The sequence below is a fragment of the Medicago sativa genome, chromosome 2 (genome assembly GCF_051527215.1).
Source record: "Medicago sativa cultivar Bolivia chromosome 2, Bolivia_mono, whole genome shotgun sequence".
Lineage (NCBI taxonomy): Eukaryota > Viridiplantae > Streptophyta > Magnoliopsida > Fabales > Fabaceae > Medicago > Medicago sativa.
The window spans coordinates 78,868,215-78,895,943 of record NC_140750.1 but is presented as its reverse complement, the minus strand read 5'-3'; the positions used below and the strand labels follow the sequence as shown (position 1 = coordinate 78,895,943).

Here is a 27,729-nt window from a genome sequence, read left to right as displayed (position 1 = left end):
ATGACTGTTTGTGCATAAATGCAGCTTTAAATCAACTATGCAAAGCATCATTGACATAAAATCATACAAGACCATCCAAATCATCAATAACTGAAAATTAACTCCCATTGGTTGTTGACATTGCAAGATATGAAGATTTAATACAACAAAATTAGCTTCTATCTCCAGTTTATTTTTACCTCTCCTTTACAAGATATTACATTGCAAAATACAAGTAAGAATGGTAAAAAAAAAAAAATTAGTTCATCTATATGAAACAAGCACCACACACTAAAGGGGAAAAAAGTAGGATGGAATGAGGAAAAGGCTGCAAATAGAAAAACTAAATACAGGAATTCAGCAGAGGCATTTAGGCAGCTAAATGGCTAGGAGAGTTGTTAAACATGCTGTGCCACATAAATGCACGAGAGAGTACCATCTCGAGTTCCTGATCAGTCCAGTTCTGAGTTGGAAGGTGTTGAAGGAACATTACTAACTCTTGAAAATCAAGCTTCTGAATTTCGTCTGACCACTGAAAAAACGACGATAGATATTAGAGAACATTTACTTTTATACTGCATAATCATTGCTAAAGAAAATAATCAAAAGCAACCATACTGAAAATATAAGAGTTAAATCCTCTCCTAGACAGTAAAAATAAAGAATGCCAAAAAACGAACAAGGGTAAGGAGCTTCAGAGCAACATACATGAAGAATCTATAACCTAACATGCTAAACGGGACCAATAAAAAGGGTATGTGAGACTGTGGCTATAAGTTCCTAGTTCAGCATAAAAATTCAGATAACATAATGAAAACTGTCTTTTGCAATGATTGTTAGAATGCATCCACATGCATCCATCCCATCTGAGTTGAACACTTTGATATGTAATAATACTAGCATTTTACAGAATGGTATCTATTCTACAGAAAACGTTTGTACCGTCGTTTACTGAAATCTACCAGCCGGAGGGGGCACATATTGACAAAAAATTACCATTCCTTATCATCTTGACTACAAGATAAAATTTAATCCAAACAAATTACAATATAAACGGGACAAAGTATAGTGACTCACCGTAAGAAGAAAACTGGCAAATATATACACAAGGAAGTCAGGTAAGGCATCTCCTTCAGCTAGATATGTGTCCCAAAGGCGTGTGACAAGATGGAAGGGTATCTGATAACATAAATCAGACATCACACTTAAAAAGGCATAAAAGCCGTGTCAAATTTGTTCAGTCCATTATCTCGTGAAATTTAATATGCAGTCCCTTTATTAATTATAGTGTTGTTCTTCTGTAGAAATTTGTTGAACTTGTAAGGAAAAAAATCAGTGCAAACCTCGCGGATTAGAAGACAGTTGAACCAGCGGAAAGCAAATTGAAGAAATTCCAGTCCCTGATTCTCCATATGGCTTGAAACAGGATCTGGCGCAGCTCAAAGTTTCAGTAGCAGATTTTATTTGGATATACAAATAATAATATACTCCCTAAGTTTCAACATATTTGTTTTAGATAATAAATTTCATTTTATTTTATGTCACCATGGAAAACCATGAAAGCAGTATCTAATGGTATCTCAACAAAGTGAATAAAGAGAGAGCATTGATGAAGACTGAGGAGATAATTTAGTCAAATGTAGTTTTACTTCTCTAAAATTGAGGACATGTAATGGTTTTTTCATTCACTGTACAAAAAACATAAACTGATATATTGAAAGAGAGGTAGTAAATAACAAACAAAATAAGTTAGTTTGGTAATATTAATACATATCCAAATCCAAATGCAAAAGAGGGCTGTTATATGTACAACCCAAAATAGACACCCTTGTACGACAACCTATCATTTCATAGTGTCATACTCACATTTTCTCTAGGCACGCATCCCAAGATGCATACAAAAATTTAAAAAACCCACTAAACCGTATAGACATACGGTGTGGTTGTTGAAATGGGTTGTTCACATAACATTAGTGAATGCAAAAATGGGGTATTAAGTTCATACAATCATAGATACTATGTTTTAAGAAAAACAACAGGCCAGAGAAAAAGGTTACCATCAATCCTCCTGACCAATTCCTTCAACTTAAAGACAAGCCTTTGAATTCCTGGTTGAGCAAATGTGTAATGATCTTGCATACCATCAAGCAATTTTGACAAGCACCAATAGCAGTCAGCCTCTACATTAGAGATTTTATCTGAAGATAAATCGGACATTGTCCAGTTATCTATGCTCCCTTCTAAGTATTCTGATAGGAAAACAACAAAAAATGGCGTGACAAGATCATTTATCCCCTGAACATATCCACTTGCTGGATGCCGAATGGCCCTGGAAGAAGATGAGGTTATCATGTAAGTAAAATAACCATGATATATAAACATACATTTCATAAGCAAAAAATAGTCGACAAGAAGGCTAATCCATAATTAAAGATCTCAAGAGTATCCATCTCAAGCATAGATTGCAACCAATCCAATTTATTACTGTGTTATGTACTTCAAATGCAAAAGGTAGATCACAAAAGACTGTCAGTGTTCTTGCATCTTTTATCTAGTTTCTTTTCCTACGTCATGGCTCTAAACTGCCGCTAGGAAGAAACAGAAGTATGTGAAACTAGAGCAAATATTCTCAGCATCTTCTGAAAGTGCATTAAATATCCACACTGTCTTACATGCTTCTAAAGCTTAATCCATTTCTAGAAGGGAATCTACAAACAGTGTCCATCAATATTATCAATCAGTAAGATAATCGGAACAAAATCTAGGATCAGTCTATCTTACAGAAATAACTTCATCCGCTAACTATTTAAGACAGGATTGAATACAATCTCAAAAAGAAAGTACAAATCCCGCCTTATAAACCCTGTCTAACCATCTTACTCGAACTAAAATCCATCTTTTGACCTCAATAAAAAATCCACAACAAAGAACACTAGAATGAAAATAATATAAGGCCTGACAAACAGGTCATCTGTAATATACCATGCGTAAAGAATACGCTCCAGTGATTTCTGAACTTGTGGTTGCTGGAAGAATGCAACATCAGGTACAGTTCTTGGACAATCAACGGCAATCTAACAAACATAAAAAGTAAACGTTAAAAAAAAAGTAATTATTTTAGTCAATAATTAAGAGTGGCATAATTAAGGATACCTGGCGAAGCATGCCGATCTCATCGTCTGAGCGTTCCGTATCAGGAATATCATAATACTGAGAAACACAATCAAGATACTCGAGCCGCTTCCTTCTCAAAACTCCCTCCCTTCTATCTGAATTAGTTGGTGCATATCCCTGTTGTCAGTTCATCTTTAAATTTCAAGAAGAAAAATTAACCATGGAAAATCATGACGTTGACCTATTGACTTAAAATGATTATCAATAGGCCAAATACCCCTAATTATTCTTTTTCAAAATCATTTGTATGATATTTTTCCAATGCATTTTTCATATAAGCAGCATTAAATCTCCATGAAAGAATAATTCTGAAACCCACCCTCAATAATTTGTTTAGATATCACCAAAGTATAACAAGAATACACATATCCTAAAAAATTCTGATCTGAACTCTAAGATTATAGTTATTGTACTTCTTGAAGATCATAGAGCTTACCAAGAGAAGTCTCCACACTGTAGGACGCATATAATCTGGAACACCACTCCAAGCTAATTCACGCAATTTATCTACAGGATAGTTAAGGATGAAAATTATGGTTTGCATAACAAGTTTAACATTGAAAAATGGAAAACTAAATAAATATTATTCAGGCATAATTGCTTTATAGCATAAGCAAACAAGAATGATAGATGCTTGACAATGAACAACATTTTGGGCCAAAATCAAGGGAATGAAAGACACTCAAGTAGTTAATTTTTTAGTAGTGGAATATAGCTTCTTGTTGTGATGGGCGTATATATTTATTATGAATCGTTTGTGCATATAAACTAACAACAACCTGAAAAAGCAGATATCAATTGTTTATGTCTGATTATGATAAAGCAGTAAATGGTTAGACAAGTACATAACTATATATATAATAATTGATAACCAAACCTAAGTTCACATAAAACTCGACATCTAAAAAATCAGAAGAGAGAAAATATCAAGTTATTTAGAATGGCAACGTGTTAGACTTATTATGGCATATACCTCAGAATTACATATGATACTTTCAAAACTGGAAGAGGTCACTTAGGAGCAAATAGAGAATAAGTCAATATGTGATATAAAAGAAAATAGAAATACAGAAGATAAAAGTATACCTAATATAACCATGGTTCCAGAGAGAACCTTTGTGAACTTCATAACTCTTGCAGAATCAGTAGTCCTACCACCCATGGAAGATTTCCGGACTTCTTCAGTTGGGTTCTCTACATGGGAGGTTGATGTTTTTAATTTACTATCGTTGGTAGTTCCAAATGGCTTGCTTCCATTGTGAACTTCTTCCTGTATTAAGAGCAGAAGTCACACTAGATGAAGCGCTATCCATAAGTCTCATAAATGTATATAATGAGCCATAACCACAAAATATGAATAGTAAAATCACCTCTATTGTTTCAGTTGCACGATTGCTTGTGCCAGTATCACTATATGAGGAACTCCTTTGGTAAGTTGGTGAGTATAAGCCCGAATTATCTATCGGATCTACCCTCTGGGTCAATAAGATTTTACCCGGAATGCTACGACCCTTTAGTAACCTTGACAAAGAAACAACATATCAATTGTATAAGGTACAAACTATCTCTCTGAAACATATAAATCTATAAACAAAACAAATTACTAATTGGCTAAAAACATAATTTTTTTATATCATCTCCAATTTTGACAGCAATCAGAAAATGCTTCAAATGCAAAATTAATAATTGTTAAGAACTGAAACAGTGCTCAATCATTCATACTTTTCTAACTTCAATTATCACCACATTTCATTTCATAACAATTATCCACAACACTAAGAAAAAATCATCCAATTTGATTACACAGATCAGATGAAAATTGGGGGTTAATTATCATTTATCTAACACACAACACTATAATCATTCATAATCATTGATCTTAGTGTTAAAAAAATCAACTTTTTTAATGGGTTTTTCCTGTATCCGATGATAAACTAATCAACAAATCGGGCAGCGTAATTATCGAGATCATGAAGATTCCTGAAATGCCCATTTTTTTAGGGGTGAAATTAAGAAAAGATAATATTTTTACAAGGAACTAATTTAAAGAAGAAGGAAAAAAAAATACCCTTGAACATTTCTGAGGGTTTGGTTGAATCGAGAATCAAGGATTCCTATGGTACTAGTGTCTTTGTTGTTGTCGTTGTTGTTGTTCATGGTTGATATGTTGGAATTTGATTTGGTTTTGTTTGGTTTGGTAGTTAAGAGTTATAGCTAGTGATGAGTAGCAGTGAATGAGTGCAGCAAGCAAGCAACATCATCAAATCAACACTCAACCAAATTCACAAACATCTTTTCCTTCCTTCAACCACTCCAAACTTCACTTTTCTTTTCTTTTACTACCTTTTTCTTTTTGTTTAAGTTTTTTTTTTTTAGAAAAATAGTATATACTCCCTCCGTCTCGTAATATTAGTCGTTTAAGGTTTGTGCGCGGTTATTAAGGAAATGATTAATTGTGTTGATTTCAATGGTAAAATTAGTAGCATTTACTAAAACACCCTTATTAATTGCAGTTAGTGGAGTAGTTAGTTGGATGTAATTCAATAAATAAGGGTATAATAGTGGAAAAAAATAATAAATGCTGCATTGGTATTGTAAAGTGACAATTATTTTGAGAAAAAAATAAAATGGTAAAGAGACAATAATTGTGAGACGGAGGGAGTACTATTTACTTAATTAAATAACTATAGATTTTGCAAAGTCATCGGCTCCCGCGAACATAGTTCAGTTGTTAGAAACAATTCATTATTATATGTAGAAGAAGTTGGGGTTCGAGTCAATTTTAGCCACTAGGCTATCGGATAAAAAAAACTAAAGTATGAATGTTTCTCATGATCATAATTCAAATATTAGTTCTTGTGAGAGTCTAATCATTTTTGTTAGGCTAAAATATGATTTTAGTCCCTGCAAATATGTCTCGTTTTGGTTTTAGTCCCTGTAAAAAAAATTTGTAGTTTTTGGTCCCTGCAAAATTTTTTGTTTTTGAAAATAGTCCCTCAGGGACTATTTTAAAAAACAAAAAATTTTGCAGGGGCCTTTTTAAATAAACAAAATATTTTGCAGGGACCAAAAACTACAAAATGGGTTCATCCATCATGTGCCACGTATGCAAATCATCACAAAAGTGGAGCCAAGGACTATTTTCAAAAACAAAAAATTTTGCTGGGACCAAAAACTACAAAAAAAAAAATTACAGGGACTAAAACCAAAACAAAGCATATTTGCAGGGACTAAAACTATATTTTAACCTTTTTGGTTTTTTTTTAAGGAAGGAAGGAAGGAAGGAATATTTTAGCCTTTTTTGTTAATCCTCGTTGATTTATTAATTTTTTTTACCAAGTTATCTTTTCAGTTAACGACAATAAGACAAATACTAACATGTTTTTTTTTTTGCACTTCTTATATACTCATTAAGTTTTGTTTAAATTTAATTCACTTGTTGTTTCACAAGCATATCCAAAGGTGGGTTATTATATTTGTCAAAGAATAATTTTTTGTAACACTGATGAAGTATGTGTATGACATGACATGGCAGCCATTGTGAAGAACAAGATTTTTGCAAGAACGTTGTTATTACTTATTATTAGCAATTGTGGACGGATTGTAGGATTCACTAAGCAAGTTAAAAATGTAAATTGAGTTCTTTATATTGGAGTGAAAAGAGAAGATTTTAAATCATAGAGTAAAATTTGATTGAAAGGAAAAACAAGATGACAGCTAATATATAAAGTAATTCAAGTTTAGATGAATACATAGGAAAAACCATGTGCAATGAAAAATGCATTCAAGGCTGGGGAGGAACTTTTTAGGGTTAAATATGTTTTTGGTCCCTGTAAAATTGCGACCTTCTAAGTTTAGTTCTTACTTAATTTTAATAGCTTTTTTAATCCCTACAAAAAAAAATTTACTTATAATTTTAGTCCCTGCTAAAATAAATTTTGTTTAATTATCCTTAAACTCTTAAATTTTTTAACGATTCTTTTTATACAAGTTTAGAACACTATGAAAGGTTCATTTACTAAAATCTATAATTTTTTAACATGAAATAAATTAAATATGAATTTTTTAAAACGACAAAAGTTTAAGATATAAGTAACAAAAAATATGGACGTAGAAATCAAATTTTTGCGATATTTTTTTTGGAGGATCTTTTAATAACGTTCTTAACACGCTTGTAAAAAATTGTTGAAAAACTTAAGAGTTTAAGTATAAATTAAACAAATTTGGATTGAGTAAGGACTAATATTAAGTGCAGAAATTTTTTGTAGGGATTAAAAATGCTATTAAAATTAAGTAAGGACTAAACTTACAAGGTCGCAATTTTGTAGGGACCAAAAACATAATTAACCCAACTTTTTAAAGCAACAATAACAATAAATATAATATTATTTTATTTAAACTCAAGGGGAAGGAATTCACTTTTGTTGATTTGGTGGTGTTGTCTTAAGATCACCTTAGAGTGTACTCTTTTTAAGGTCTCAAATTCGATTATCTTTGATTTCAGTTCGATTCTTTTCGGTGTCATTTTGGATGGGTTAGTTTAACTTCTTAAAAATAATATTTTTTGTTTAAACAATAATTAAGACAAAATGGAGATAGTAGTAATCAACAATATTCGTTTTTCCATCCTCTAGCCAGGATCTTACCAAAGTTTGGAGCCAAGTCTAAGCTCCTAACATGCCAATTTGTTCATCTCAGTGATGATTTCTCTAACATATTCATACAAACAAAATTTAACTCCCGATTGTTTCGTAGAACCATGTATAAAAGAGAAAGAACTAGAATGAACTATCTCAATGACTGGTTTTCCCATCCAACAAATCAACTTATTTTCCACCAAACATGCGTTGCAATCATTTTCACATTAGTTTGCCCCTAAAACCAATTTATCTTTTAATTTTCAGAGATTGGAAATGGTTCTTGTCAATGTTTAAATTAACTCAAAATGTCAAAAGAACTTCAGAGGCAAGCCAACCACTTAGTTATACAGGTGGTTCACGCTTGAATTCACCATATAAAGGTGGTTCTGATTCTGATGAATTAATGTTGACATTTAAGAAAGAGTACATCAAAAGAAATGCAATTTAAGGTGTACCACAAAACTTCAGCAGTTATGCAAGTTTACATTCATTCTAGACACAAAAATAATACATGTACTTGGAAATAGTTGCATCCTGCATATTCAAAGCAAACGATGACAAGGTATAAAGGTAGGGATAATATCTTATTTTCTGAAGATCCCGCTTCCAGTAAAACCAAGAACCAATCTAGGGAAAGAAAAACAGAAAACTGCAATTAAAATTAGGATATACATGAATTCTGCAGCTTCAGTGCCTTCATTTGAAATGCCGATGATTCTCTCTTCTCTTTAATGTACTTTTCTTTAATGTACTTGAACACACCAACTAAATTCACCAAATCATTGACTGGCGTCGTTTCCCCTGGCATCGTTTCCCCATACATTGTCCCAAGAACCACTTGGAGCAGCCTTTGGTGCCTCAATGTAGTTCATATTTCCAGAAGAATTGTGTTGTCCTTGATGTGGATATCCATTCGGACCTTGATGTGGATATCCATTTGGACCTGGTGGGTTAACCTTATTGGGCTTAGTTTTGATCCCGAGCAACCGCAACACAAATCTAGCTAGCTCCCCATACAACATGCCGGAGCGATCAAACAGCTGCAGCAAACACCAAGTGATCATCTAAAATTAAACTATATTCACAACACATGATAAAATGCAATTATGGAACGGGTTCCCAGTGTTGGCAAGTTCAAAGAAAACAAGAATAGAATAACTAATAAATCAAAATGAATATCACAAAAGGTAAAATGAGTGCATTGATGTGAAATACTGAAATAATAGATTCGTCAAGCAGTATGTGCTCAAAAGGTAAAATGAGTGCAATTTGGTTATTTTCATACTTTTTTTCTTCAGAAAAGCAGGACAAAGTTGCTTTTGGTTTTACCTGAATATGTTGTTGTTCATCATGTATGACGAAAATAGCCTTAAAATGTTTGTATCCAGACAAGTTAACACATCACAAATAATATATATAAGCTATGATGTCACTTGTGCATCCATATAACATAGATTCAATGATTCTTAAACTGGTTCCACGAACCTCAATTAACATTATACAATTTAGATGCAAAATCTATCCTGTTTCCATAATTTGATACTAGAAATAATATTTCCTGATAATGTCCAAAGGATAACAGTTTCACCGCATACTTTTTAGACAACTTTCCAATATGAAAAGTTGATTTGTTAAATAGGACTAAAAGTCAAACTTGAGAGTCCGCATAAACTCGTAAGATCTTCGTAGACTCTACATGTAGACTTGTAAGATTTTACTTCATACAAAAACAACGGATCATAGTCACCAGGTTCGCGATTCGCTCAGTACGCGGTACGAACACGGGGTACGCGGTTCGCCATCTATCAATAATCCGGTACGTTAGGGGATACACAGAGTCGGTACGCTCGGGTTCGTATAATATACATATGATATACTAATAATTATACTATCAACAAATTTTTCTCTTAATAGTTTTGTAATAAAACAATTTATCTTTAATTTAACATTGAACTACAAATTAAAGCATTATTAAATATTAAAAAGAAAGGGCTACAGTATATACTTTTCAATTTTATTTTACTTTTCCAATGTTAGGTCACGTGGACTGGACATTGGAGAGTTGATTTTTTCTTTACCAAAGCATTTAACACTGTGCATTGAAGACAGTTTTTGATTCTTTTCTCTCATCTAGTACTTGAGATGACTCTTCTATCCCTGTTATATGGAGGAGAGAGAACCGCATCATCTTCACCATTTTCTCTGTGGCTTGAAGCTTTACCACCGCCACTGGTTCACCTTTTACAAAAACTAAACCACGAATTTGTACGAACCGGTACGGACGAATTGGTTCGCGGTTCTCATGGGTGGAGAGTGAATTCTGTGACTATGCAACGGATAAAACATCCATCTAAGTATATAACAGAATTTACTATGTGTATAGTAAATATTTAATATTCTAAATGAACAATAAAGCAAATCATAATACCGAATTGGACAGCAACCAATATATTAAACTCAGATGGGTTCACAACCAACACAAATGCACAAACATAGAATCACCATTATAAAATAATGGACAAATTCACAAATCATGAGATAGGTGCGTAACTCAGCGGTCAGCACATAAAAATAGCATAACAGGTTCAAAGTCTATGGTCAAGTTGACAACTCCGTCACAAGGTTTAAAACGAGTGAAGGTTGGTGGGACTTGGTTCCCCTAGCTCGTGGGATTCAACTCGATAGAGCTAGAACGCATCAGAGTTGGGTTCACTTACCCTGAGTTTGATAACCATAAAAAAAAAATCCAAAACCAATCCTTGTATGTATAAGCTTTAGTGCTTCACCAAAGCAAAAAAATCACAATTCAAATCACAAAGGACTTGGTTCCCCTAGCTCGTGGGATTCAACTCGATAGAGCTAGAACGCATCAGAGTTGGGTTCACTTACCCTGAGTTTGATAACCATAAAAAAAAAATCCAAAACCAATCCTTGTATGTATAAGCTTTAGTGCTTCACCAAAGCAAAAAAATCACAATTCAAATCACAAATTGAGCATATATGATTCTGTTTTTTTACTTTAATTTCAATCTTTAAAAAACCATGGGAAATGGGTACACAATTAGCAAATAAACAAATCACAAGTAAGAGGACAATGAAGGCCAAACCTGAAGCATGGCGGTCATGAACAAATGGAATGCCTGGGTGTTCTGGTCAATGAGTATTGATATCCGACCGAAAAAATTAACCACACCTTGCATCTGTCATTAGAGGGAAATAAGTTCAACATGTACCAAGCATATTTGCGGACAACAAATGACAAAAAATATCAATATTCATATTAAAATAATCCAAAGGGAAAAAAAAGAGGAGAGAAGCAATGGTGGACCACGGTAAGAGTAAGAAGAGTGCATAAAAATGTACCCTAAAAACAAATACACAATGTTCATGATCATATGCAGCTTTACTAACTGGATACTTCTAGATACAAAGAGTTTCATTACAGGCCACTAACATGATTACTGTTTCTATTGTGTCTTGCCTCACATTGCTCACAGGAAATCCTACTCCTAACTAATATCATGAACATGAGGTTCTGATTATTTTTTATCAATAAAATCCAAAGACAAAATATATTGTCCTAAATACAGTTTAATCTGAAATATAACCATTGCAAACATGAAAATGTCAGCAATAAAAAAACTTCGCGCAACTTCACAATCCAGTTAAACAAAACGGGAAAAACATTGACCATGGTACATGTTGATCAATTATTCCCATATGGAAGAAAAAATAAGTTCCAAAAGTATCACATGGCTTACCACGCGCATCACAGAAATCCAAAATCCTGGCGGGGATGGAGGGGCGCCATATGGATTATTGGGATCTTGCTCACCACCATAAGGACCAACTCCCATGCCATACCCACCCATTCCACCCATTGGACCCCCAAGGCCACTATTATACATTCCACCTCCTCCATACATCCCAGATGACCCGTAAAGGCCGCCTCCATATCCTCCTCTGCTGTACATACTGTTACCATACATCCCACCGCCGCCATACATTCCTCCTCCTAGCCCGCCACCATAAGAAGATCCATACATCCCAGATCCATATCCAGAATTATAATTCATTGTTGAACCGTATCCTGCAGATTGTAAGAAAAATAAAAATTACAAAAGATCACGTGAAATAGGCAAACAAGGAAAATGTTGAAAGGAGATGAAGAGCTACAAATTAAAACAAACATACCACCTAATGCTCCGCCTCCATAGCTGTTAGTTCCATAGTTCTGCTCCCATGGCCTTGCAGGAACAGGCCTGGCAAGAGTATTCCTGTTGACAGCTGCACTTCTATCAGCGGTGGTAACAATTTCCCCAGGTTTTGCAGTCCCTGAAGCCTCAACAACGTCACTGGTGCTTCCACCTGATGGCGGTCTAAAAGGTGCCGGACCAGATGAAGAACCTGCTCGTTCCCAAGGTTTTGGTGGAGGATTACTTGCTGCAACACAAAATTTATTTAAAAAGTAAAATCATTGTGAAATGGGTCCACGTTCAATAATGAACTACAAACAGTCTGTAAAAGCTATACTTTATAGTATCACAAATTGAGGGCCTGTTTGGATTGACTAATTTGAGCTTATCTAATGGCATAAGTTTTGTGAGAACTTACAAAAACAGCTTATGGCATTGTTCATAAGCTGTTTCAGCTTGTTTTTATAAGTTCTCTAAGATATCTTATCAAAACAGCTTATATGAAAAATAATTTAACTTTATTTATTGTCTTTGTCATATAAACGGGTATAGAAAAATGGTTGTGCTATAAGCTGCGAATAAGCTGTTTATCCAAACAGGATTCTTCTTTTCACAACAGCTGGGAAGACCCTTGATTTATTATACCAGGAATGAAGAAAAAAAGTGAATTTTTATTTTATGGATTAAGGTGTTAAATTAAAAAGAAAAACTCCCAGAACAAGCAATCTCTCGATTCAAATTCAACATAAACTGATGAATGATATGGAAGAGAATTAAAGATGAAGGAACCGAAAAGAAGAAGGGGATTAATGTATGTGTTTGAATTTTAGGGTTCCGAAAAAAATTGATGAAGATGAAAGAGAGAGAATTGTAATGAATTGATGTGGTAAACGGCAATGAAACACTAACCCTAACAGAGAATGATAAAGTTAATAGAAAAAGAGGAGAAAGAGAAGGAACCTGCCTGATGGTTGTTGAGGGTTGGAAGCCATTAAATTAAATGAATAAATTTAATCGATTATTATTGAAGAAGAATAAGAGAAAGCAAACACCATATAATCGATTAGGCGATATCCAATTCCAAACCCTTTCTTTCTTTCTTTCTTTCTTTCAGCGCCGAGCGAGATTGATTAAGTGATTACTGTTGTTGGAATTGGAAGAAGAAGAAAGTAGAAGGAAAGGGATGATCTACATCATCATTCAACACTCGGACTCGGTAAGTGGGGCCCACCACTTGTCAACTTTATTTATATCACATGCTTTCAATTGCCAACTTATATTCACACCAACAACCAAACCTCTTTCATCCGTTTATTATTTTCTCAAATTGGATAAATATCTTTTTCTTTTTTTATTATTAGTACAATTTAATTTACAAATATTGGATAAATTCTGATATTTTTTTATGGAAATAGCCTATATAGCCTTGAAATAGGGACAAATAACCTTTATCAGATTTTTTTTTTTTGGTACGTGCAATTAGTCTTTTTTTGAGATAGATATTTATAAATTAAATTTGTAGTAAAAAAATTGAAATAGATATTTATCCAATTTCACTAGTTTGATGAAGAATAAGAACTTCATTAATTTATATACATCCTTGACCTAAACAAACAATTCTATATTGCATTTGTTTCAAATGAATGTCGCTTTAGTCAATTGCATACAAATTAAGGAATGAAATAAAGTAGTCAAATGTCATGACAATTTTACTAAAATAACCTTACTTTATAAAAACAAGACAAACTTAAAGTTGCATTGAAAATTGTGTGAGAGAGAAAAGTTAGAGTATTTATTAAGGGTAAAGTTGAAAGAAAAAAATTAAAGTTGTATTGAAAATGTAAAATGACATTCATTTTGAAACAATTTTTTTTTTCTAAAGCGACAACATTTTGAAACGAAAGGGGCAGTTGATCAGCAACACACTCTTCAAAGGTTTCCTTTCATGTTCCACTTGAATATTGCTATGTCACTGTCAATATATCATTAAAATCGAAGAGGCAACCACCAAAATACATAATTATATTACTTTTTAACAATAATCATATTTATTTATAGAAAGGAGTTGGTGTAATCGTTAAAGTTGTCACTCCTTGACTTGGATTCACATCTCTTATTCATAACAACCACTTTGTACACTTTTCTTTTCTATATTTATTGTCATCATAATTTAATTATAACATCTCTTGGGAAATATATACAGCAAACTGACATTACATTACAGCACTGCTGAGCCATTTACCACAGTCCTCACTACTACTACTTACTACAACAAATTTCTATGCTACTGCTATGTGTGAGAGCACCATATACAGAACTATAAGGGAGGATCTATGAACAAAGCTCTCCCCATGTGGAGTATGGACTTGGAGAAAGCAAATGTGCACAGCCTTACCCAAAATTTGAACAACCTTATCATTGTGTTGAGGCTCGCTACTATATTCAACATGCAAGTACACAGAACCCCCATAAGATTGTGAATATACCATCAAAATCTTGTCTAAGCAAAAACTAGAATTTTTATACTATGAGCTGCCTCCCAAGTAGCAACTGCTACTGCCAGAGCTGCCAAACGTACAAGGAATATCACGAACAAGAAACCTGGCATTATGTGTCCCCATGTCATTCAATATTTCCAAACACACTTGCAAATCCGAGTCGTTCACTAACATCACCCATTCTTCTTCATCATCTAGATATTTGAGCTGGAATGATCCATCTTGTAGTTTAAATCTTGCTGCAACTTCTTCATATAGTTTATAATAACCTGTGGATGGATCAAACTTGAAACGAATGGTGTCTTCTCCATAGGTAGCTTTCACGACGATTTTAGACCCGCTATCAACTATGGTTGATTTGCCTTTGGACGGCTTCTGGTTCTTAAAGTTCTGATAATCTGATGAACTGCCATGTATCATTGAACCAGAGCCATTAGACGAATCTGTCAAGCTTGAAGAAGTAGGATGGTTGTGTTCAACAACATCATCATCCCCATCCGCACCAGTGTCCATCTCATCAACAGCAAAGGAACTTGTCCTCTGGCCAATAGTACTATGTTTACGTTTTTCTTCTCTCAAACCGCCATTGTTTAGAATCCATTCATCACATTTTGCAAGAACGGAGCCATTACAAGCTTGTTCAGGACAATCATCCATTCCAAATGATTTTGAATCTTCACTGCAATTGATCGAACAAGTATTGGTTTCCTTCAATTTTCCCTCCAACTTATTTTCCGAATTCTCACCTTCACTAGGCACCGAGACAGCATCTTGTGAAATAGGCTCAGAGTCTTGTGTAGTACTTCTCTCGGGGAAAAGGAGACTTCTATTTTCATTGATTTCTTGTATGGTTGTCCCTCCTGCCACAAATGCTCCCGAGGAAGGATCAAACTTCAACCCGCCTTCAACTCCCTGAACAGAGTCCAGCACAGTCTGAATTTTCTTCAAAGATCGATTCACTTTATTAATCTTGCGGGATGGCCATCTTGAAATTCCGTGATGCCTGCATATCCTTTTCAGAGTTGTCGGGCATACTGCTCAAAGAATAATTCAATTGTTAAAAACAAACTTGTTTCAATAAATAAGAATAGCTTTCAAAAACATAAAACATCTTTGGACAATGAAAGGACATTTTTTGTTTTAGATAGAACAGTCACGGTAAATGGATTTCAATCGTTAGTAACGATGATGATATTTTTATTTAAGTTACACTAAGCTTTGAAGTTATCATACTGCATATCTCACTTTGTAAACATCTCTCTTGTTTATTTCAAAATAAATTTGACTGACAATCAAGTGATGCTTAATACACAGGTGTAACATGCAATCAGAACCGTTGAAACAATTTCATTATAAAATACTTACTTTGCTTTCATTGTTTTGCCTAGAAGTAGTAAACTATGGAAGGAATTAAAAACATAATGCCTCTCAAAACCTAAATGTGTTTGGATAAGAGATTTTAAGAAGGAAATATAAATTTTGCAAGAATTCAAAATACTTTAGTATAAAATAACCTGTTTGGGGTAGTTGAAACAGGAATTTAAAACATCACAAGAAATTTTATTCAGGTTAATTTTTTCTCAAAATAGAGAATTTGAAATTCTACCTCTTGAGATCAAGTTTTGAAACTCCACCAATTACACTAACACATCTTACTATCAATCGTTGTGGCTTCAGATCTACATTCCATATAGAGAAGCGGTATATGGTCATATTCTTGCAAATCATGTGAAAAACTATGCTGTCAAAAGTCTCGATTTTGTCTGGGGAAGGGTTAAGCATATATGAGAGTTAGGGAGGCAGAGGAGAAGGTGTTTGTGGCATCGATCACCCGCAGATGATGGTGTAGAAAAGGCTGTGCTGGTTTAGGGTAGCTATAGCTAAAGATGGACATAGTGTAGTTGGTAAGAGGAGGCTTTGCTTTTATGTTGTGGCTGGTGACGATGTACAACGGTGGTAGCAAGAAACGAGAACAAATATCACAAATACTTATGCAAACAACAAATTAATTAAGCATGCGGATTTTAAATTACTGCATTATAATACCACTGTATTTTAAATTATCTAATATTTCAAATTACTTAATCCAAACACAACATTAAGGTATACATTTTAAAATATGGTTAAGATCCACCTATATAACTCAAGCAAATGCAGATATGATATAAATTGATATCTGTCACCATAATCCAAAATAAATAAGCCAGGTCAATAAATAAATATACAGAAATCAGGACAAATAACGTTGGAGCCTAACCACCAATGCTTTTTGCAGCATCCTTCAGACTACCAGAAAAGTATTGCTGGAGAACACTCAAGCTAACATTCTTCTCTGATGTGTTTCTTTTTTTCTCAACTCGCCTTCTCGATCCATTATTTTCCTGCACAAAAAAACAAAGTTGAATCTCAGGAAACACTCAAAACAGTTATACCGTCAATAACTAACAAAAATTGATGCATAAATTATATCAATATTCCCCATTAGTATACTCCTTTATAGCATACATGAAGTGTGATAGAGGTTTCGTATTTTTGGTCCCTTGTTCTACCCCATGATTCACAATCATTTTTAACAAATGCTTCCTCAGATAGAGATGCAATTTTACATTAAATGTCACTGTTATCATCATAATAATAAAGGCTTATTAGATCATTTGGTCCCTTATTTAATTTCATGTTTTCATTTTGGTCCCACAATTAATAAAAATGGCGTTTTAGTCCCTCACCTTTTCCTTCGTTTGCCAAATAAATCCTGACTGTTAATTTTAACTCCAAATGTCTATGGTGGACCAACCTCCAAAGTGGTCCATCGTAGACCTTATTAATTTTGTTAATTTTAACCATTCGATCTATTTATCATAAAAGGGACCGTTAGATCTTCATAAAATAATGTTAAAGATGTGAAATACCTAAAATACCCCTAATGCCAAATTAAAAATCCCAATTTCTGGGTTTCCTCTTCTTCTCCAACGATCATCTTCTTCCCTTTCATGTTATTTGCCTTCATCAACACAACACAACACATCATAACATCAACAACAACACAACATCTTCTTCCCACTAACAACACAACATCAACAACAACCTACAACAACAACAATTTTCAATAGATCCGAATCAAAATCGTGTCAAATCCGATCCGAAGCTTGCAAGCAACAAACGGACCTTGGAATCAACGATCTCGCCGTATTGAGACAAGTGGCTGCGATGACGGTGATGATATGAAAGAGAGAGTGGCTGCGTTGGTGGTGGTGAGTGAAAGAGAGAGTGGCTGCAGTTGTGTCATTTCGAGAGGTAGAGAGGAAGGTTTCAAAGCAATAATGGTGGAAAAGAGGAAAATAAAGAGATGTTTCTGGATATATTTCTTGCAAAAGGAAAATAATGGAGGTTCAAAGCAATAATGGAGGAAGGTTCAAAACAATAATGTGTTTGTTGTTGATGATGATGTTTGGAGGAAGGTTCAAAGCAATTCTGGATTTTCTGTTAAGAAGAAATGAAAATTGGAAAATAAAGAGATGTTGATGTTGTTCTGTTAATGAAAAGAGGAAAACAGGGAATGAATTTGTTTTTAGAAAGAAATGATGATTAGAGTGTTGATGATCATGATTTTCTTTTTTCTGGGTTTTTTGTTTAATTTATTTTTCTGGGTTTGTTTGTATGAATGTATGAATATGATTGAAGAAGATGAAAATATAGAAGATGAAGAAAAGGAAAAAAATTAGGTGTTGTAGGTACATCGTAAGATAAAATATACCTGTCAAATCTAATGGCTCTCTCTTTTTTTAAAAATCAAACGGTTGAAATTAAAATAATTAATTGGATGTATGGTGGACCACTCTTAAGGTTGGTCCACCATAGACATCATTTGGGGTTAAACTTAACGTCGGGATTTATTTGGCAAACGGAGGAAAAGGTGAGGGACTAAAACGCCATTTTTATTAATTATGGGACCAAAATGAAAACATGAAATTATATAAGGGACCAAATGATCTAATAAGCCTAATAATAAATTTTAGACATTTCATTATAAACATTATGATATTCAGAAATGCTTACCAAATACATCTGTGCTAGTCATTCTCATTTCTGGGGGAAAGTTATTTACAAATTTAAGCATTAAGAAGAACATGCTATAAACAATTCTGCAAGATAATAAAACTCATTCATTAGGCCAAAGGATAGTAGGGGTAAACCTGATTACAAGAAGGTTCGTTTCCATTGTTTCTCAGATTAGAAGCATCCAATGATAGCTTCTGAACAGAACCATCCTTTTCATTTATTAATGATATCCGAGAGTTCCTCGTAGATGTGGGGGGGAAACTTGGGACATTTTTCTTTCCAAACACCGCCACTGAGCTTTCTGTTCCTGATATTTCAGCACCTGAAACTGTCCTCAAACTCTTACAAATTTTCTGCATGGTACCTGAGAGGTTGTCTAATAAGAGTTGCTGTTCTTGACTCCCTTTCATATTGATAGGAAGAAAGAATTCCAATATGTAATCATCATTATTAGTATAAATACTCCTTAGCCTGATTGCAACTGCAGCACCCAAATTGAACTTGCGAGCATGATGAACAAGCGGATACTCACTAATATCATATGTTTTCACGTCAGAATAGAAGAAAGGATGGTTTGATTGAAGTGCTTTCCCAGCTACACCTTTCCCTTCCTCAAGAGGATGTTCAATGCATGCACGCACAAATCCTTCCATCACTTTATCAGTTATATAGCAAGCTGATTCTTCAATACACAGTATGTTTTTTTCTCGAGAACTTGAATTACCCTCTTTAATTTGTATTCTAGTAGTTACATCTCTTGCGCCGTCGGTGTAAAAACAGGGAATCCATGTTAGTGCCAATGGCAATCTATGTGCATGACACACAGATCGTAACACATCCACTATCTCGGTTAAAGCAGCTCTTTTATTGGTCGAAAGACACTGCGGAAGAAGAAATAACATTCTAAGAAGTGAAAAACCAGTGGGAAAATAAAATTCATGTTTAAGAAAATACCTCAGGAAGCAGCCGAGAAGACACAGCAGTCCTTAAATTTACAAGCTGCAGAAAGGCATGAGAAATGCATGTATCATTACCACCTTCAGTTGTGATATAATACGCAAATTTATAAAAATTAAAATGTATTAATTCTTCTAAGAAATTGAAGAGTGCGTCAATAACTGAATCAACTGAGATATGCGATGGTCTTTGAGAAAGATATAGGTTTCTGTTAGACATCGCATCAGACAAAATACATGTCTTTTATGAATCTTATAGCGGAATTAGATGCTTCTAATGTGGACCTGGCATTGAACGCTCATCAACAATCTCCAACCTAGGCCGGATCTATTATTGGGGATTGTACTAATTTGATTGTTTGTTTTCATAGTTTAAATTTTTTTGCATGTTAGGCGTGAGGCAAACCAAGCTGCCCATTATTTAGCAAAATATGCTCTTCATAATCCGGATTGCAGATGGATTGAAGAGACGCTGCCTTGTATTTCTGTAGTCTTGGACTTTGACTTATTGTCAGACTTTCGTTAATGAAATTATCTTTAAAGTCAAAAAGGACAAAATACAAGAGAGGATAAGAAATAACTATAGCAGTTATTATAGCAGTTATGTTTTATATTAATTGTGAGTTATGGAAGTTATAAATTGGTGGTTATTGGTTATTGGGAAGGAGAGACCAAGCTCTCAAATTCTAGGAAGGGAAAGACCAAGACTCTCGAATTTCTTGGAAGGGCATAACCTTGTAACTACACTATCCTTGTCTCTGTATAGTCTACATTTTACTTTATGTTCTGTTGTGTAAATGTGATTGCAGTAATAAATATATAGCCTCTGTTTTGAGACAACTCTGCAGAGGGCTTATTCAGTTATTCCACAAATTCTGTTTTATCCTGATTTATTCGAACATAGATACCAGTTATAACAGTTTCTTGGTCAAATATGAGCCGCAATGAATATTGGATGCATATACAAGACAGTTATAAACTATTAAGTTTAAACATATAATGCCTATAAATTTTAATTTTTCAATTTAGGTATGACCCCTAATGCAAAGACAGGAAACATGACCACCCGATATACACATCCATAGAAATTTTTCTGCCTAAGTGCTCCTCAACCGTGGTGTGGAACAACATTGTACATTATTAAGTACCGACCAATCACCAACGAACACATAAGATACTTTGCCGGTCAAACTACAAAAATTCCCCGTGATATCTTTGTATTGAGACATCTAAGTCCTGAATGGTGATGTAAAGATAACAATAAGTCTCAAATAATCGATTTATGCAACACATATCTGCCAAAACAATTTCCAAACAGATTTGATCACGTTGTGGGCTAAATATTGATCCAAATTCCTTAAATGCTTATCAAACCAGGGCAATATAGATACAAATAAATTCACAGTAGAACAGAAATAAATTGAAGGCAAAGAAATTTCTGAACTGTGTATACTGTACGTGAAGGGAACCAGGTCAACTTCTATCAGACTCAACATGAAAAGCAGTGAGACAGAGAAAGTGCAAAAAGGAAAGTTCGAATGGAAACAGGAAAGGAAATGCCTACCTGAAGTGACCGACAAATGATTTCCAACTCTCTGTCAAAATCAAGCTTTTCCTTTGTAGTGACAAGTTCCAAGACAGCAGAACATGGCAGTCCAGAGTGCAGATCAAATATGGGAAAAGCAATTGATCCACGAACCTCGTGATTTCTTGCATGCTCAGCCCTCAAGTACTCCTTTGGATTGTAATAACCAACATTGGAAGTCCACTCAGGAACTTTGGAGATAAACACACGGCCAGGAAGACCCGGTATACAACCTGGTTTTCCTTCTGTAGAAAATCTAAATGTCCTTGAAACTTCACGATACCCTGCAAGCATTTGATCTAGTAAATAAGGTTGCTCGCTGGTGCTTAAGAGTACTTGACCATCATGCTTTATGGGTACCCAAACTTGTGCCAATATTCCCCCACCAGCTGATTCTTTAAAGAAGGACAAGGCTTTCAGCATTCTCTCATCAAGTGACAAAGCAGGTGGCCTGGAGATTAAAGCTTGTGGCCTGGCGATTACATAATTACCCATATCAAAGGCATTGACATGTTGCGAAGGGTCGTCAAATTTTTGCCTAGAACTTAAGTTATTTGCATCATTGCTGTTGTCTAAGAAACCAAGTAGGGTATCCATTTGCTGACACACAATTTTCTCCCCAAAAATAGGGGAGCTTTCCAAATTATTGTAATTTCCACCGACTCCTCCTGTCATATAGAATTGTCCACTGTTCTGTTCGACTGGATTGAATCCATCAGGCGATTGATATAATACCGAGGCAAGAGATGGAAGCTCATTGGTCATAATCTGATCGGTCATGGATGGGCCAGAACACAAACCAGCATAAGTATCAAAGTTCATGAGCTCGGAGAAGCTGTTAGGCATATCTTCTGACACCAAATTGTTGATTCCACCATCTAATGATGTTGGCCCTTCGAACTGAGTTCCAGGAGACTGCCAATACCCAATTCCTCCTCCCTTAGAATAAAAAGGGTATTCCATACTTTGGTCAACCGATTATTAGAGTCCTTCTACGTAAAAAAATTCACAAGACATTGCTTCCTTGTTCGCCAGCCTTCTTGAAGCCTATAAGTTTGTATACTCAAAATCAGCTAATTTTATCATAAAGCAAATTAAACATGAGCGATTGAGCATAACCCCTAAGGAAAAATCTACAAAATAATGAATTAGCAAACACCACAATCATCAACAACTAAAAATCATAAGAATTGCTGCAGAGTTGAACTTGTAAGGTAAGCACTGCAAAAGCAGATTCTTCACAGCTCAAGTGAAGACATTGAATAAAAATTCGGCTAAAAATCTTTGAAAATAAGAAAAATGATAATCTCAACTTCTCAAGCAAAAACCTGTGCTGCATATGTAAAACACTCCCCGTGTTAAAATTGTTTGTGCACAAGAAACTTGCTTGAGAGAAGTTCTCTTGATAACAAAACAGAATTCTATTATGAATATTTAGAATTTGATAATAACAATAAGTACTGTGCCATTGAGCTGAAGTCCTCTAATTATTTATTAACTATTAATCTATCATCCACCACTCTTCAATTAAATCTTATCTTTTGGAACTAGAGAGAATCAAAATTCAGGAATTGCAACCTATACTCTATAGTTCCCATACTTCAAAGCTATACTGAGATAATTTCAATCTTCAAAAGGACGCAATTGAAACAAATGCCTTAAACAACAAGCCATCAAAATCCAACAAATATAACAAAAAAACAATGAAATTTTCCTTCAAAACCTGAATGTTGGGGACCAAATCTCCAAAAGAAGATCAGCACTGATATTTAGACACAAAATTTCAACACCGTATAAAATACACCCACTTTCAGTATGTTCAGATTCCTATGAAAGAAAAATAATTAATATAAAATCAGAAACTGTATATAATGTGCTCAGAATACGGTGTCTGGTGTCAACTTCTGATGTCTAAAAAACATTTCAAAAGGAAGGCAAAAGGGTCACAAGAAAATGTGAAGATTTGTGAATTCTATTTATAGCTATTGTATGCAATGCAAATCTTTAAGAATATAATAAGAAACTAAAAAAGCTGAAAATTAATTTGAGAATGAAATTGGGAATTGTTGAACCCTAAAAAATGGATTTTGATAATGATAAAAGAAACAACGACCGACCTTAAAATCCTCGAAGATGACGAAATCTTTGTTTGATAGAATTGAACAAGAACAGCTCTGAAGTGAAGTGAAAGGGTGAAAGCAGTTAAAGAAATGAAGTGGTTTCTATAAAAGGAAAGAAAAAAACAAAGCAAAGTTGGGACGTAAGATTCAGCGATTTGAGGTTGCTATAAATGGTATGACGGTGTTTCCAAGCCGTTTTCTATCTTTGTACGGTGTTTCTTAACTAAACTTTCTCATCACTTTCCTTCGGGTCAAACTTTGTTGTCGTGGTTTAAAAAATGAGAAAAGATATTTGTATTATTTTATGATAATTTTTTCTCTGATACTATACTTACATTATGTTTTTATTTTATCTCTCTATAGTTTTGATTTGTTTATCAATATATATTTTTTTTTTGTAATTTATGCTTGTCTCATAAATTGTTGTTCAAATAACACACTTCTAATAGAATTATCCAAGTGCCCTCTCATTATGTCATGGAATCCCATAGATGGACTAACATCTTTATTTTGGGTTTTCATTTGTTTTAAGAAGAAAATCCATTGGTAAAAAGAAAAGTCTTAGTTCTCGAGGTTTGGTTCGAGCAAAGATAATGTTTGGATCGAAGAATCATTTCTTTATCTAAATTTGTTTGAAAATTGATGTTTACACTTTGCACAAGGCTAGGAAACACCATGAAATGGCAAATTTAATCTCAATTTTCATCGGCAGTTATCTACCGTCGGTTAAAATTCATCGGCAGTTAACTGTCGATGAGGTTATTTCGGTATTTTCGTGGTGTTTTCTAGAATCCTTTGATGTGGAAACAACAACATTCAATTTGTTTTCATCTTAAGAAGGAAGTGAGAGGACTTTCATAAAAAATAAAATGAGATAAATATGAAATAAAGATGTTTTTTTCTAAATAAATATATAAAGTTGGTTTTGTGGTTATAGAAGAGTGATAATAGTGATCTTCAGTCCTTTTTTTGTACTAACATTTGTGGTTTTAAAGTAACGTGGAAAATATATTTATTAAAAAAAGATTTGAGAAACATATGTTATGTACTGATCACTATCTTGGATCCATCATGCAAAACGATGGAGAAATAGACAGAGAGGTAAACCATCGAACTCAAGTTGGATGGTTGAAACGATGTTGTATGCAACATATGTGTGGAAAAACTACAATGAATAGGATTATAAATGACAATATTAGAGACGGATAGAGATGAGATAGTACCTATAGTAGAAAAGATGGTGAAAAGTGTACTTGGGTGGTTGGGGTGCGTAGAGAGAAAACATCTAAATTATGTAATAAGATAAGTAGATGGGTAGTAAAATCAATGAAGAATATCTAAAGAAAAACTATTAAGAAAGATTTAGAGATTAATGAGTTTGAAAGAAATATAATATATAAAAAAAATTATGACATTGTTCGATACATATATAGCAGGCTCAAATTAATGGAATAAAATTTAGTTATTGTTGTATTGATTCCTGACGGATAAGGAATAAATCAATACAAATAAGTATCTTTTTCTTTCTTTTTTTACTTTTTTTTTGACAAAAACAAAACGATATTCATTCATTCAAATCGATAGATTACATCAGATACAAACATCGCTAAAAACGTAAAAGGTGAATCTGCGAACAAACTCACAGCACCTAAGTTAATAGCATAAAACGGCAAAATGCCTATAAATAATATGATAAAACCTAAGTCACCGAAATTCACATGTTTCCGGATCTTCAACGTTGACGCCCAAATCATTGGTTGAATTTGTAATTGACTGATGACGATCTTTCAATAGGAAATAAACGAACACCGCGACAAGACGCGAAATCAAACGCCGCACAAGACGACAAACAACACAACGCCACACTTAGACGATGAAATCACAAAAAAACACAGAAGAAAAAACTTGATATATGTGAAAACCACTTATTTAAATTGAAAGAAAAGGGAAAAAAGATGTAGAGGGGTGATTCTAGGTCAAAAAATGACCTAAAACCACCCCTCCTCGATGAACGAAGGAGAAAGAAAGTTTAGAGAGAAGTTGGAGTTTCTTTTGTTACTTATATAGTTTAGTTATCAAATTCATACGTTAGATATAGAGTTTGAAGGAATATTATTTCTAAAAACAATAATTACTGTGGTTGAAGATGACATAAATATTCAGGATTGATATGTTTTTTTTCCCTCTAAAAATGATACTTCTTCGTTCCTACAAAATAAAATCTACACGCAATTTTCTGGTCGCTAAAGCCAAATTTATTTAACCATCCTTAAACATTTAAATTTTAAAATGATTATTAAAACACTATAATTTTAGTCCATCACACATAATATGTTGATTGTTTAAAAAGACGGTTTAGTAACCATAACTAAGTTGTTTGATCTTTTACTTTTTGGCTCCCTCTATTTTTAAAAACATAAAGTGTTTATTTTTATTTATTTTTTGCATTACAAGAGGGCCGAATCTCAAAGAAAAGAGACAACTACCGTTCAATTAGCCGCAACGTGGAAATACCATTCTAATCAGCTAACATTAAGAAACTAATTTGAGCAGGGCAATGCACCTAAAATCGATGGAAAAAAACCCTCACAAGCCATATATTTTTTTGGTCAAGTAGCCTATTGGCTAGATTCACACACATTATGTGTGGAGAAGTGAGGAATCTAAGGTTCGAACCCCCACCCCTGCACAAATTATCCCTGATAACTACCAACTGAGTTACACTTACGGGGCCTCACAAGCCATATTTACCAACGTGTTTGCATAAGCATTTGCTTCTATGTAAGAGTGTCAAATTTGTACCTTCCAATTCAAACTCAACAACTTCCTAATGTCTTACAAAAGACTTCAAGCCGCAGTTGATCCCCCTTTCGTTGAAGTAATAGTAGAGACTACTACTCAAGAGTCCACGTGAAGGTCCAATTTTTATTCCGACGAGAACGATCAATTTTCAAACTTTCAAAGACTCCCCACTATTCTGCAATATAAGCGCCGCAGAAAACCCAAACCTTTCGAAAAGCTGCACATCCAAGCACCATTTTCTCCCCGATGACTCCTCCACAACCAGCAAGAAGGCCGCAAAACATAAAGTGTTTAGGATAAATAGGAATCACATGGAAGGAGTTATGTGTGCAAGGGAGTGAGAAGGAGGTTGTATAATTTAGTGTTGGTAGAAAAAGAGGGTCATGGAATATGTATGATCTCAATCTTCTAGCCAGCACCTTATCTTTATCTTCTTATTCTATTTTCAAACAGAATAAGAAGGAGTTGATTATAGTTGTTAGTTCAATAAAACAGTAATCCAATTTCACTATCTTTTTAGAGTCATTACACATAGTATCGTGTGAAGTTGATTTGTGTCTGGTAATTTTTTTTTTCTTCAAACTTCTCTCTCATTTATCACACTTGCTAAACTCAAATTTTTCATAAGTTATAAAAGCGGCTTCTCATTTTGATTAGTAAAATATATTTTTATGATTCTGATTAATTTTTAAAAAAAACATGACCATCGAACCATTAAAAAATATTTTAATGTTTCTGATCTTAAAATATGTTTAACTTTTTATTTTAAGAGAATGAAATCAATCATTACCAAGTATATTAAAGTTTTATATCATTAAGGGTGAAACAAAGATAAAAAATAAAAAATCTCACACAAAACATGAAACTTTATAATATCAAACTTTTATTCATTCAGTATTGCAGATACACAATACATGATAGTACATTGAGTTAATTTCCTGGAGAAGCTGTTGGAGAAGGAGTACCAGCATCGGCATAAGCAGTTTCATCATAAGCAGCAGGCTTTGCAGAAGCTGTTGGAGAAGACGTTTTGCAGAAGGCACAAAGGTTTATGTAACAAAAAGCGCATTTTGGGTCTCCACTGTTAAGAGTAGATGCACCATTATCAGCATCACTAGCAATTGCTAATGACATTAAAACAACAATTAAAATAAAAACTGTAATAGTTGTCTTCTTCATACTTGTTTATTCTTTGATTTAAGTTGTTTTGTGTGGAATAAGAGTATAAGACTAACTCCAATTTATAGAACCATAAGTTAGGTCTCAAATTAAAGAATTTGGTTTCACATTAAGAGATAGTTAAAGAAACTGGTATAAATGGCCTATCAAAGGGAGTGTGTGTCATTATGATACCGTAGATGTTTCTTCAGAAATGCTAACTATGAGGAAGGTTGAAACTAGAACATATAATTAATCTCATTAATCGCAAAAAAAATAAAAAATAATATCAATCCTAAAATAAAGGGTTAAATGAACTCTTTATCTCAACAAAATTATTGTTGTTGATGTGTTCTGCCATCTCTCCTGCGAGTCAAGATCCTTTATTTGTTCCATTTAGAGAGACAAAGACATAAAGAAATTTAAAAATAATTAATAGTAGTGGAACCTACTTAATGGTGGGTCCCACTACATACTTTTTTTGTATCTATCTCTCATCGAATGACATTGTCCATTTATTTTAAGAAAATATAGATGATCTTATCTCCCTGCTGCAGCTAAT

The 27,729-nt window shown here is 33.9% G+C and overlaps 3 protein-coding genes across 5 annotated transcripts; all 3 read right to left on the bottom strand.

The window, feature by feature from the left end:
- Nucleotides 1-87: 87 nt before the first annotated feature.
- LOC146951116 (uncharacterized) lies at nt 88-5,481 on the bottom strand. The gene is made up of 10 exons (XM_085747079.1): nt 5,222-5,481; nt 4,524-4,674; nt 4,240-4,423; nt 3,590-3,660; nt 3,133-3,270; nt 2,962-3,053; nt 2,037-2,308; nt 1,323-1,408; nt 1,057-1,158; nt 88-511 (listed from the first exon to the last, which is right to left on the bottom strand). Exons 1-10 carry the CDS (start codon nt 5,308-5,310, stop codon nt 350-352), a joined length of 1,347 nt encoding a protein of 448 aa, XP_085603205.1. The 5' UTR covers nt 5,311-5,481; the 3' UTR covers nt 88-349.
- Nucleotides 5,482-8,217: 2,736 nt separating this feature from the next.
- Nucleotides 8,218-13,180, bottom strand: PEX13 (peroxin 13). 2 transcript variants are annotated; one of them, XM_085747076.1, is made up of 5 exons: nt 12,950-13,180; nt 11,988-12,232; nt 11,555-11,883; nt 10,901-10,993; nt 8,218-8,833 (listed from the first exon to the last, which is right to left on the bottom strand). In XM_085747076.1, exons 1-5 carry the CDS (start codon nt 12,979-12,981, stop codon nt 8,573-8,575), a joined length of 960 nt encoding a protein of 319 aa, XP_085603202.1. In that variant the 5' UTR covers nt 12,982-13,180; the 3' UTR covers nt 8,218-8,572. The 2 variants fall into 2 exon arrangements, with proteins under 2 accessions (XP_085603202.1, XP_085603203.1); XM_085747077.1 differs by having other exon boundaries at nt 11,991-12,232.
- A 948-nt stretch (nt 13,181-14,128) lies between these two features.
- Nucleotides 14,129-23,387, bottom strand: LOC146951114 (protein NLP9-like). 2 transcript variants are annotated; one of them, XM_085747075.1, is made up of 7 exons: nt 23,205-23,387; nt 22,811-22,914; nt 21,067-22,134; nt 19,501-19,545; nt 18,681-19,427; nt 16,745-16,868; nt 14,129-15,521 (listed from the first exon to the last, which is right to left on the bottom strand). In XM_085747075.1, the coding sequence occupies exons 3-7, from the start codon at nt 22,048-22,050 to the stop codon at nt 14,515-14,517; spliced, it is 2,907 nt and encodes a 968-aa protein (XP_085603201.1). In that variant the 5' UTR covers nt 22,051-22,134; nt 22,811-22,914; nt 23,205-23,387; the 3' UTR covers nt 14,129-14,514. The 2 variants fall into 2 exon arrangements, with proteins under 2 accessions (XP_085603201.1, XP_085603200.1); XM_085747074.1 differs by lacking the exon at nt 22,811-22,914.
- Between the last annotated feature and the right edge of the window lie 4,342 nt (nt 23,388-27,729).